This window comes from Nerophis ophidion, linkage group LG02 (genome assembly GCF_033978795.1).
Source record: "Nerophis ophidion isolate RoL-2023_Sa linkage group LG02, RoL_Noph_v1.0, whole genome shotgun sequence".
In the NCBI taxonomy this organism is placed as follows: Eukaryota; Metazoa; Chordata; class Actinopteri; order Syngnathiformes; family Syngnathidae; genus Nerophis; species Nerophis ophidion.
The window spans coordinates 14,907,964-14,921,639 of record NC_084612.1 but is presented as its reverse complement, the minus strand read 5'-3'; the positions used below and the strand labels follow the sequence as shown (position 1 = coordinate 14,921,639).

General features: G+C 40.8%; 1 protein-coding gene across 3 annotated transcripts in view; it reads left to right on the top strand.

Moving 5' to 3' along the window:
• Positions 1-13,676, top strand: part of insyn1 (inhibitory synaptic factor 1) — a 204,756-nt gene that overhangs the window by 11,740 nt on the left and 179,340 nt on the right. Inside the window, exon 2 of one of the 3 annotated variants that reach the window (XM_061877986.1) lies at positions 9,891-10,010. The exons of the other annotated variants lie outside the window; for them this stretch is intronic. Within the exon in view, the coding sequence (XP_061733970.1) occupies positions 9,975-10,010 (36 nt within the window). The 5' untranslated portion in view covers positions 9,891-9,974. The remainder of the gene's footprint in view (positions 1-9,890; positions 10,011-13,676) is intronic. 3 annotated transcript variants of the gene reach the window in all.

Sequence of the window (13,676 nt, the reverse complement as noted above, 5' to 3'; positions counted from 1 at the left end):
TTCTGGGTATTTGTTCTGTTGTGTTTATGTTATGTTACAGTGCAGATGTTCTCCCGAAATGTGTTTGTCATTCTTGTTTGGTGTGAGTTCAGAGTGTGGCGCATATTTGTAACAGTGTTAAAGTTGTTTATACGGCCACCCTCAGTGAGACCTGTATGGCTGTTGACCAAGAATGCCTTGCATTCACTTATGTGTGTGTAATAGCCGCATATATTATGCGACTGGGCCTGCACGCTGTTTGTATGGAGGAAATGCGGACGTGACGACAGGTTGTAGAGAATGCTAAAGGCAGTGCCTTTAAGGCACGCCCTCAATATTTTTGTCCGGGTGGAAATCGGGAGAATGCTTGCCCCGGGAGATTTTCGGGAGGGGCACTGAACTTCGGGAGGATTGGGAAGTGTGAGAAATTGTGGTGTTACAGCAGCACCGTTGCTGTGTAATAACGGCGGGCCAGCTGTAATGTTAATTTGATATTGCCTCAAGGGCCAAATTAAATTACACGGCGGGCCAAAATTGACCCGCGGGCCAGAGTTTGACACCCATGGGGTAGTGGGTAGAGCGGCCGTGCCAGAAACCTGAGGGTTGCAGGTTCGCTCCCCGCCTATTGACATCCAAACCGCGGCCGTTGTGTCCTTGGGCAGGACACTTCACCCTTGCCCCAGGTGCCGCTCACACTGGTGAATGAATGATGAATGAGTGATAGGTGGTGGTCGGAGAGGCCGTAGGCGCAAACTGGCTGCCACGCTTCCGTCAGTCTACCCCAGGGCAGCTGTAGCTACATATGTAGCTTACCACCCACCTAGACAAGCCTGCGATCAGTGTGAGGGTCATGTTTTTTGACTTCTCCAGTGCTTTCGATTCCATACGGCCGGGGCTACTGGGTGTGAAGTTGGAGACGATGCAGGTGGAGGCCCCCTTGGTGTCCTGGGTTGGACTGCAGGACTGTGTGTCTGACAGGCTGGTCAGCAACACCGGGGCCCTGCAGGGCACAATCCGCTCCCCCTTCCTCTTAACCATCTACACCAGTGATTTCCACTATCAGTCAGAGTCCTTCCACCTTCAGAAGTTTTCTGATGACTCTGCGATAGTGGGGTGTATTGAGGATGGTGATGATGAGGAATACAGGGCACTGGTGGAGGACTTTGTCACATGGTGTGGAAAGAACCACCTCCAGCTCAAAGTGACAAAGACCAAGGAGCTGGTTGTGGACCTGGGAAGGAGGAGGAGTACTTTGGCGACCCCTGTTTCCATCAGGGGGGTTGATGTGGACATGGTAGACGATTATAAATACACATGGACAACAAGCTGAATGGGTCAAAAGCACTCTACAAAAAGGGACAGAGCTGCCTTTACTTCCTCAGGAGGCTAAGATCCTTCAACGTCTGTACAAAGATGTTGAAGATGTTCTACGAGTCGGTGGTGGCGGGCGCCTTCTTGTACTCCGTGGCCTGCCGGGGCAGCGGTCTGAGAGCGAGGGACGCAAACAGACTGGACAAGCTGGTAGAGAAGGCCAGTAACGTGGTGGGAGTGGAGCTGGACTCTCTGGCGGTGGTGTCAGAGAGGAGATGTCTAGCAAAACTCCTAGCCATTATGGACAACACTGAGCACGTTCAGTGGAGGGCTTGGACTCCAAAAATGCAACACGGAACGACACAGGAGGTCCTTCATACCGACAGCCATCAGACTGTATAATGCATATGTCCTTCTTGACTGTACTTAAATGTAGAATACATGTAGAATATATTTATATTATTCATATATCATATATATAATATATGTTATATATTATTTATTATTATTATCGTCTATTGTGAGCAAACTGTGGTGATGAATTTCCCCCAGGGATCAATAAAGTACTTTCTATTGTATTCTATTTCATTCTATTCTAAAGGTCGACCCTGGTTCATGTCGGACGTTAACATGAGGTTTTACATCGTGCCCCTTTCTGACTCCCTCCTTGCGGCCGTCCGCACTTGCGTACTTTGCAAGAGCACACACGGCGAGCCTCCTTTAAAAGTGGGACGGCGCGCCCCGTGATTGACGATTATGGGACTACAGCAAGTGGAGTAATGCCGACCGGAGATATTTATGAACAAACACGCGTCTTGTGCCACTGCCAGTGCCGACGCCTATTACCATTCTGGTCCCAGGACCCATTAAGGGAGCTCCGCGTTCCGACGGAACAAACTTTGCAAAAATATCCCAAACTCAAGATAGGTGGGATGGTGGAGTGGGTGTCATATTAGTTCTCGTGATGCCGGTATCGATATCTCGCAATTAACTGACTGTGCGATTATTAGCTGGAGCGAGAGGAAACACAGAGCCACGGTCGGATGCCAGGATGTTTAATGTTGCAGAAAATCTGCCATTCTAGGCCCAAGTGAAAAGGAACAACATAATAGATAACAACTGTCACGTAAATAAATGATGAATTACCAAGTGAATGCGGTGCAATAAATAACTGGTTATCAACCACAAGGTCTTCTGGGTGCTGAAAGAAACTTTGGCGCAACTCAAAAGATTTGACTTCATGGCCGCTCTGAAAAGGCATTTTTCAGTCTCATATTGTATTTAATTTTGTTTAGTTCCCAACATCAGCACGATGGATAGGGGTTGGTGCATGTGCCTCACAATACCAAGGTCCTGAGTTTAATCCTGGGCTTGGGATCTTTCTGTGTGAAGTTTGCATGTTCTCCCCGTGACTGCTTGGGTTCCCTCCGGGTACTCCGGCTTCCTCTCACCGCCAAAAACATGCACCTGGGGATCGATTGATTGGCAACGCTAAATTGGCCCAAGTGTGTGAATGTTGTCTATCTATCTGTATTGGCCCTGCGTTGAGATAATGACTTGTCCAGGGTGTACGCCGCCTTTCGCTCGAATGCAGCTGAGATAGGCCCCAGCACCCCCTGCAATCCCAAAAGGGACATGCGGTAGAAAACGGATGGATGGATAGTTCCCAACATGCTTGCCAGAATTACAATAAAGTACATTACAGGTTTGCGTGTGCACAATTCGTTACATCAAACAGTGTGGGAAGATTGTTCAATGAAGCCCCTTGTTTAAATCTAGGAGGCTTGTGAGTGTTCATATTGTGTATTTAACAAAAGCTTGGACAAATGCAGAAAAAAAACACAACCTTGTGATATTCTTAGAACAGAGCAATTTGCCTGCATAAATTTCTTATTTTTTTCAACCTTTAATTATTAGTTCAGGGGTGTCAATCCTACAGCCCAAGGGCTGAATCAGGCTCGCGAACAGGTTTTATCCGGCCCGCGGGATGAGTTTGATAAATATAAAATCAACCTGGAATTTCTGAATGAAAGAAACTGCTTTTTTAAAATTTGTTCACTGGATGTCACAAAAGCAATTATTTGTATCTTTGTACATGATGCTATATATGGACAAAATAAACCACATGATGTTAGTACATTAGTCGAGGAAAATGATCAAACTACATAAATAAAAAAAATTAAAAATAATAATAATATACTGTAAATTGATTTTGATATATATATTTTTTTGTCTTGATAGATCGAAAAGTAGCCCTGCGATAAGGTGGTGACTTGTCCAGGGTGTACAACGCCTTCTGCCCGATTGTAGCTGAGATATGCACCAACGCCCCCCGTGACCCCAAAGGGAATAAGCGGTAGAAAATGGATGGATGGATAGATTGAAAAGTAACACCAATGAGTTGACTGATGAACATTATCACATAATTTATTTGAAAAATATAAATAACAACAAATAACGATAGAATACTAAATCATGTAAGTGTAAAAAAAACACCAAAATTATGATTTGTACAATTACAGAATGTGTTTGTTATATTTTTAAACAAAGAAAATAATCCGAAGTTGTCTTTATTTTTAAATCATTGTGCCATGATTTTACTAGTCCGGCCCACTTGAGAGCAGGTTTGGCGCCCGATCTAAAATTAATTTGACATCCCTGTATTAGAACATTTCGTCAGAGCTGCCTAAGTCCTCAAGTTTTCAAAATGTAAAGAAGCGATTTCAAATGTGTTATACTTTCAAAGATTAGCAGCGTATGTACATAAACATATCTTACAATTATTTCATTTTCACAAAAATTGACAAAGCGCCTTATATCCTGGTGCTCCTAATGTATGTAATAATTCCGACCTCGGAGCATTTTTATTTGGTACATGGTGTAATGATGTCAAGATATGTATGATTGGTAGATGGCAGTCACACATAAGGGAGTAATTTTCGCGACATCGTTGTCCGCACCGACGCCATTGTTCATAAGCTCCTTCTTTTTCCCTACCGTCTGCTGTTGCCATTTCCAATACAAAGTAGCGTAGTATCTTATATCTGCTTATTTCTGTCAGTAGTTCGCCATGGAAGCGCCTAAAAACCAGCAGCGTCTCGGGTTTATATAATTCCCTCACGGAACTTTTGTTATTTTCAGAGAGTTCCGGAAGGGCAGTTTTTCACGGGACAGATTTTCGGAGTTGTTGTTGCACTAGTGAGCCACACAAATGAGGAGATGCTGCTTTGTTTTTGATTTAAGCAAAGTCTGAATGTCATAACAGTTCCATTTTCTGACACTCGTCCGTCGAATCCCGTCTTAAGACGCTACACCGCTACAACAAAGGTGAGGGTGAGGAGACGCTGTCTAAGTGGAGCCATGTAAATAAAACCCGCCTACAAAATGGCGCATCCTGAAGAGATGGTCAGAAAACGACCTGAAGATGGTCTGTAAAACATAATCTATGCAGTATTTTGACCAAAGAACCACCATTTCATGATCAACAGATTTATAAAAAACATAATACGAGCCCTTTATTGTAGCTTATGATTCGGTGGGCTTTTTGTATGAATATAGACCCGCTGTAGTGCAGTACGCGTTATAAACCGGTCTGCCTTATGGTCCATCCAGTGTTTTTTGTTTTTTTTAATTTCTAGTCCGTCGCTATCAATATCCTCAAACACAAATCTTTTATCCTCGCTCAAATTAATGGGGAAATTGTCGTTTTCTCGGTCTGAATAGCTGTTTTTGTTGGAGGCTCCCATTAAAATCAATGTGATTATATGATGAGCCATCAACATGTGACGTCATCGTCTGCGACTTCCAGTAGAGGCAGGGCTTTTCTCCAGTTGGGAACTTTATTGTGGATGTTCTCTACTAAATCCTTTCAGCAAAAATATGGCAATATCGCGAAATTATCAAGTATGACACATAGAATGGACCTTCTATCCCCATTTAAATAAGAAAATCTCATTTCAGTAGGCCTTTAACACCAGTGGTTTAGTTTTTGTGAAAATGCAGCTAACTATTAGACAGACTATTACTGTAAAAAAAAAATGTCAAGGAAGTGAGTTAATGGTTAAAATGACAATCATCAATATCCCAACGCAAAGGATCGAAGGAAAGTAGCAAAGAATCGCACTGCAAAAACTGAAATCTAAGTAAGATTAAATATCTCAAATAAGGGTGATATTTGCTTATTTTCTGTCTAATAAGCCCACCTCCAAAGACATGCACCTGGGGATAGGTTGATTGGCAACACTAAATTGGCCCTAGTGTATGAATGTGAGTGTGAATGTTGTCTGTCTATCGGTGTTGGCCCTGCGATGAGGTGGCGACTTGTCCAGGGTGTACCCCGCCTTCCGCCCGATTGTAGCTGAGATAGGCGCCAGCGCCCCCCGCGACCCCGAAAGGGAATAAGCGGTAGAAAATGGATGGATGGATGGATAAGATAATTCTTCTCACCAAGCAGATTGTGTGTTAGTGTTTTACTTCTTTTAAGGGTTTTGGTCCTAAATGATCTCAGTAAGAAATTACAGCTTGTTGCTGAGATGTTATGACCTATATTAAGTAAAACATGCTTGGAAATAAAATATCAACCGTTGCAAAGCTGTTTCATCAACACTCAAAAGTATAAAACTACTGTTTTAAAGTAATAATTTCTTACTTCAAGCATGAAAAAAAAAAATCATGATGCCGAGCGCTTATCATTATGTCAAGATAATGGCACTAGCATTTATTTGTTTAAGAATATTTTTATTTGTTTAACAATATTTTTCAACAAAGGTCTCTATTTTTTTTCTACCAAGAAAAGTGCACTTGTTATTAGTGAGAATATACTTATTTTAAGGCATTTTTGGGTCCATTGAGGTTAGCTAAATTTACTTGTTTTGGAAAGTCTTGACAAGCCAAATGTTCTTGTTCTATTGGCAGATAATTTTGCTTAGTTCAAATAAAATATCCCTCATTTTTGTATTTTTTTTTCTTGTTTTTGAACACTGACTTTTTGCAATGTAGTTATGCTCAATAGATTAGAACTTGCGGTGGGCCATAGTCCAAGTGAGGAAAAGAAGAAGCACTTTGAATTTCATCATTTTGCCTTTTAGCCAGACCTTGACCTCACCCCATTTTTCAACCCTGGGGGGGTTTGATTTCCTCGTAACTGCAAGGAACATCTGAAAGGAGGTCAGCGAGAGGGGTCTTGTTTTCTTGCTTTTGCCAGAATTCATTCTTCCTCATTAATACAACCTGTGCCAAACACACGGCCCTAATTTCTGCCAAAGTTCAACCGCCGAGTTTAATACTCGGAAAGCGGCTCTCCGCAGTGAACCTACCGGAAATATCTGCTGTGAAACATTTATCATTGCTCTGCTCCAGTAGCCCGGTGATGGAAAGTGTTCCCCATATTGAAAACATTCTTGGCTCCTCTATTGCAAGAATTGTTTTTATTCGTTTTGTATAATGCAAAGCGAACCTTGTTCCTAAAATTCTGCTACATCAGTGCATTATGATTGTCGATAGAGTGCTGAATGCTTTCATAAAGCCACAGTAGCATCCAAGCCAATAACACAATAGCTTCTTGAACTGAATAAATCCTTTTCTGGCACAAAGACCAAAAAAAAAAATCCCTGAGTGACTTGCAGGACAATATCAACTATATAGATATAATCTATTTTGTTGGATTGAATTAGATAGCTGTTGAAAACTGCAATACATCTTTTGATGTTACAAGACTTGTGTCAACTTACATTGCTATAGATTCACAAGTAAATGAAGTAAAAATAAGCCTTTTCAAAATGTTAACACCTTGTAGTACCTCGGGATGAGCATGATAGTGGATAAATGGGAATTTTTGAAAAAAATTGGAGTGCATTACCTGGCTGCAACCACCTGAGGTTCTGTTGATTCAGCCTGAACGGGTTTGCTGTCTGCAGAACTACATGACCTCATAAGCATTTATACGCACCCCGCATTGAGCGTTGAGATATACATTGACGCCACATTGGATGTGGCAAACGGTGAAGATGCCTCATTCATGTGGATAGGATAGGATAGGATAGGATAGGATAGGATAGGATAGGATAAGATTGGATAGGATAGGATAGGATAGGTCTTTATTGTCATGCACAAGTACAAATAAACTTTGTTTTCAGCACAAACCCGTTGAAGATTAGACAAACAGTGTACAGGGTTACAGAACAGGAACACTGATGGGTTGCCACAAGGCACCCCTAAAAGATGGGGAAAAAAGGTACAATGCTGGGGAAGGATGAGTAAAAACATACAATCTAGACTAGGCTCATAAGGGGGCCCAGGCTGGAGTGTGGAAAAAAAAACCTCCATAGCTAAGCACATGTACATATTACAACGTACATGTCAAGATATCTAGCAGCGGAGGGAGGGGAGTGCGGGGTCATGGTGGTAGGCCGCAGCTCTCAGGCGCTGACCATTCTTTCATCACCTCTTTTGGATTTGCGTCTAGGACGTTGGAGGATGGGGGGGTATGTATGTGTGTGGCGTATATTTTTGTGGATGCATGTTTGTGTATAAGCCTGCAGTGTGTCTCTGTTCCGCGGCCTCGCTAGTTCAAAGTCAACAACTGGTGTGTCCATGAGCGACAAGAAGGGAATTTGTTGTGTCTTCGCTGCACTGTCCTTCAGGAGAGTCTCAAATCGAGGGAAACAATCTAAGTTAGAATGTTTTTATACAAGTGAAAATAAAATTTGCTTTTCACTCTAAATTATCCTCAAACCTGTGAGGCAGACAGTCCGATGTGATTCAAAATCACACAAATGTCCACAGTTCTTCATGTGCTGCATGACATTTTACCAACAGGTTTAGAATACCCACCACATCTCATGTGATTACCTTTCAGAGGCAAAACTGAAAAAAAATATATATATATGGACTATATTGCCAAAAGTATTTGGCCACCCATCCAAATGATTACAATCAGGTGTCCTAATCACCTGGCCCGGCCAGAGGTGTACACAATCAAGCACTTAGGCATGGAGACTGTTTCTACAACCGTGTGAAAGAATGGGCTGCTCTCAGGAGCCCAGTGACTTCCAGCGTGGAACTGTCATAGGATGCCTCTTGTGCAAAGAATCCTGTCTTGGAATTCCCTCCCTCCTAAATATTCTGGATTTGGAGGTTGCCAGGAGAACGGTACTGCATTGTACCAAGTCTGAAATTTGGTGGAGGAGGAATTATGGTGTGGGGTTGTTTTTCAGAATTTGGGCTTGGCCTCTTAGTTGCACTGAAATTAACTTTGAATGCTCCAGGATACCAGAACATTTTGGACAATTCCATGCTCCAAACCTTGTGGCAACAGTTTGGAGCGGGCCTCTTCCTCTTCCAACATGACTGTGCACCAGTGCACAAAGCAAGGTCCATAAAGACATTGATGACAGAGTCTGGTGTAGTGTTGTGTCGTTTGCGAACGATTTGTTCGTGAACGATTCGTTCGAACAAACAAATCTTTTGGGTGAACGTACTGAACCGAATCACTTCATGAACTGATTTGTTTCTTTCTCAGTTCAGTTGAGCTCCGCCGCGACCATGCCGGTATGAGTGGAACTGGCGCATTCTGTGACTCACTGTACCCTCGACGTCGGCGTCATCATGGGGGCGGGGGGAGGGATTGAGCAAACGATTCGTTCACCGCAGATTAACGACATGAATCACTCAGTGAACGACAACGCTCTCGTGATATTTTGATATTTTCTTTGTTATATTTTTAAACGTAGGCTACAGAACATTTAGTTTTATGTTGGCATTTCTGGCTCTTAATTTATTTGTTTTATTTTGAAGGTATTTATTTCAAGTTTACATTTTCTTTGCTACAGAACATTTAGTTTTTATGTTGGCATTTTTTAAGGGTTTCTTAATTTAATATTTGTTTTTGCACTAAACAAACGAGGCCTATTTATTTAACTGTTCATTGCAAGCATTTTAGTTGGCTATTACTATTTTTTTTATTTCCCACTTTTGTTTATCCCGTCGCGGGGATATATATGTATATATATATATATATATATATATATATATATATATATATATATATATATATATATATATATATATATATATATATATATATATATATATATATATATATATATATATATATATATATATGTTTCATGCCACTGGCATCCATTCTCCATTCAATCTCCAAGCTAACGGCTAATGTTGACTCAAGCCACATGAAAACAAACACACACACGCGCCCTGTCCCCATTATCTCAACACATAACATTTTTATTGCATATTTAAGTTGATATTTGCATTTTTATATTTTTAAATGTAAGCTACAGAAATTTTAGTTTTACTTTTGGCATTTCTGGCACTTGGTTTGATATTTGTTTTGTTTTATTTAAGGTAGCCTTTTTATTTTCTTTTTGTTTGCACATTTAAGTTGATATTTTTAAAAGTAAGCTACAGAACATTTAGTTTTTATGTTGGCATTTCGGGCTCTTAATTTATTTGTTTTATTTTGAAGGTATTTATTTAATTTTTGTTTGCATATTTAAATTTACATTTTCTTTGCTACAGAACGTTTAGTTTTTATGTTGGCATTTGTTAAGGGTTTCCTAATTCAACATTTTTTTTTGCAGAGAGCGATTCACGTCTGTCGCCCTCTGGCCCACAGAACTGTAGCTGAGTGATTCAGACTCGCTTCACAAACCTACAAGAACTGAATGGTTTTCGCTGATGACGTGACTCACGTGAATCAGGTTCGCGCTGCACTCACTCACTCATTCAGAATCAGGACTTGCGATTCACGAACCTACTGACACAGAAAACTGACTGTGTCGCGGAGAAAAACGTCACATTGAGGATCTCGTTCAGTCACTGTGCGCGTCGTCGAAGCTGCTACTGACTGACTCCTGATTCGCCGACCTGCACACAGAACTGCTTCTGCAGAAGTGATTCGGTGAACACATTTTTTGAACAAATCAATTTAAGGAACTGATCCTAGTGATTCAGTACAGTTAAAAGAACTGCTGATCCCATCACTAGTCTGGTGTGGATGAACTTGACTGGCTTGCACAGAGTCCTGACCTAAACCCAATAGAATACCTTTGGGATGAATTACAATAGAGACTGAGAGCCAGGCCTTCACGACAAACATCAGTGTGTGACCTCACCAATGGACTTTTAGACAGCCTTCCCAGAAGACTTGAAGCTGTAATAGCTGCAAAAGGTGGACCAACATCATAGTGAACCCTGTGGGTTAGGAATGGGATGGCATTTCAAGTTTATATGAGTCAAGGCGGCTGGCCAAATACTTTAGGCAATATAGTGTATATATAATGTAGATCTGACTAAGGTGTCTCCATGCTGTATGAGGCTTACTCAGAGCCGAACTATTTGAGAAGTCGCGCTGATTTAGTGCACGGACACGTACTGATTGTTCAATATTATTACACGTATTATTCAGGAAAGACCAAAAGCACCATAGGTCCTCTTTAAGGTTTGTCAACCAGTGGTGAACCACTGATGTATAGCGCATTATTACTTACTCAGATGTTTTGTTATTGCGCTGTCGGGCTGTGCTACACCGCGAGTAAATCTCACATCCTGAAAATATGAAACACAGTGTGAAAGTTTCCCGGCAAGGTTGTCATTAAAAGTCTATCAAGGTGACATACAGCCCGGTCATACTTGTGAATCGCATGACAGTCCTGGTGACAAGTACAATTAGAAGGACATAAAGGAAGGACGTTGGATGGTAATACCCCAATAAACCGCTCCATTTGTAATAATCACGGTGGCAGGGGAGGCGACTCCGGAGGAAATCGTTCATTTAGTTGCCGCATCAACCTTGGACAGATGATAAACAAGAAACATTGAACGTTAAGCACCCTCTGACATTTCCAACGTTGCTAAAACTAACTTTCACAAAATAGATGGCGTCTAAAGGGAAGACAATACTCTTTTATCAGACACAAGCAGGCTGGCAAATTGAAAGAATGTAATAAAGCTCAGAGGGAAAAGTCAAGATATGCAAGATGAAGCGCTGTAAAAAAAAAAATACAAATCCTGGGAAGGAAAAGCGGGATGATGAACTGTTATTATGGCCATTATGGAGACGCATACTAGGAGCAGGCGATGAAGCACATCTGTGTTCAGTGCAAGACAAATGAACACAGGAAAGGCAATCAGAACTCCTCAAATACAATAAAGCTCCAGAATGAGACAGGTCAAATGACGATAAAGGAAAGAGCAATTATCAATGGCAGAGTGCGGCACATTTGAAGACATTACCCTCTTGACAGTGGCCTCGGGATAGATGGGTGGGTAGTTTTCTGAATAGTCGTCATTACCCGAGACCCTGCTGCTTTATTAATGAGAATGGGCGCCGTGCAGCTTTAGGATTATTTCATTAATCTTTGAAATTGTGTCATGAACCAAACAACATTTTTCATCTGCGGACAGCCAGGCTTTAACACCCACTCCTCGTATTAAAGTACGGTGGGACTTACATCGTCAAATACGACTCCCTTGTTCCGGTTTTCAAAAGATTTTTCCCTTTAAGATAATGACATTTGAAACACCAGTTGTTTTTTTGATTTTTTTAATATGTTGAAGTATTAATCTTTTTTAAATCAGATTAGTCACGTGATTGCAGTTGATTAACTTTTAGTTACCAGAATTGAATATCAGTCATTACTAAGGCATTCAAGAAACAAGAGCACATACAGTACTGTCAGGACTTTGACTTGGATTAGTTTTGCTTCTTCGATGCAGAGAGAATTTGGAACGAGCCAGGCGTGAATGTGAGTACATGATTAATTTATTTACAAACCAAATACAAAAAGGCAAAACAAAGGGCGCGCTCAGTGGCGGTATAATCTATACTAAACTCCAAACAAAACAGCACAATGGCATGACTATATACAAATAAAACAAAAGATACAATCAATGGTAAAAAAAAATCCCAAAACTTGCACAGAGGCATAAATATAAACACGATCTTACGTGGCGTGGTCAAATCAATATTCAGCGTGGCAAGGCAAGCTACATAGGTGCGTGGTCATAGTAAGTAAGCTAGCAAAGTTCCCAAGACGAGGACAGAAACAGAATGGTATAAATAATGACTGTGATGATGATTACTAACAGGTGTGAGGCTGAGGACAGTGGCGTGACATGGAGACCAGGTAGAAACTAATGGGTAACTATGAGAACCAACAAAACCAGGAAGTGCAAAAAACTGGAAACAAGAGTCCAAAAACAAAACATAAGATGATTAAATATAAACCCAGATTAACAGGCATGACAAGTAGATGCGTTGAACATGTTTATTAACAAAAAGAGCAAAACATTTAAAAAATACAACAATTATTTAAAAATCGTATATATCTGTGGATAGGTTTGAAGCTGTTGATAGATTTGAAGTATTGGAAGTTAAAAAAATATTAGAGATGTCTGATAATATCGGACTGCCGATATTATCGGCCGATAAATGCTTTAAAATGTAATATTGGAAATTATCGGTATCGGTTTTAAAAAGTAAAATGTATGACTTTTTTAAATGCTGCAGTGTACAGGAACGTAGGGAGAGGTACAGAGCACCAAATAAACCTTGAAAGGCACTACCTTTGCGTGCCGGCCCAGTCACATAATATCTATGATTATTCACACACACAAGTGAATGCAAGGCATACTTGGTCAACAGCCATACAGGTCACACTGAGTGTGGCTGTATAAACAACTTTAACACTGTTACAAATATGCGCCACACTGTGAACCCACACCAAACAAGAATGACGAACACATTTCGGGAAAACATCTGCACTGTACCACAACATAAACACAACAGAACAAATACCCAGAGCCTCTTGCAGCGATAACTCTTCTGGCACGATACAATATGTTACAATTTGTTTATTAATCACACTGAACCGCTAATGCCGAAAAATGGTAACACACATAAAAGTTTTTTGAAGCAATAATATATGATTTTTTTAGAAATGTCCAATAATGCCTTTTTTGCCGATATCCGACGTTCCGATATTGTCCAACTCCTAATTGCCGATTCCGATATCAACCGATACCGATATATACAGTCGTGGAATTAACACATTATTATGCCTAATTTTGTTGTGATGCCCCGCTCGATGCATTAAACCAGTGGTTCTCAACCTTTTTTCAGTGATGTACCCCCTGTGAACATGTTTTGAATGTTTCAGTTCGCTTGTCCAATTTCAGTTATTCCACCATTTTTTTGTTTAGTACATAACTCCAGATGTGTTCATTCATAGTTTTGATGCCTTCAGTGACAATCTAAAATAGTCATGAAAATAAATACATTGAATGAAGAGAAGGTGTGTCCAAACTTGTGGCCTGTACTGTATATGTCCTCTAAAACTGACTTTGCAACAACTTTGCAGAATATT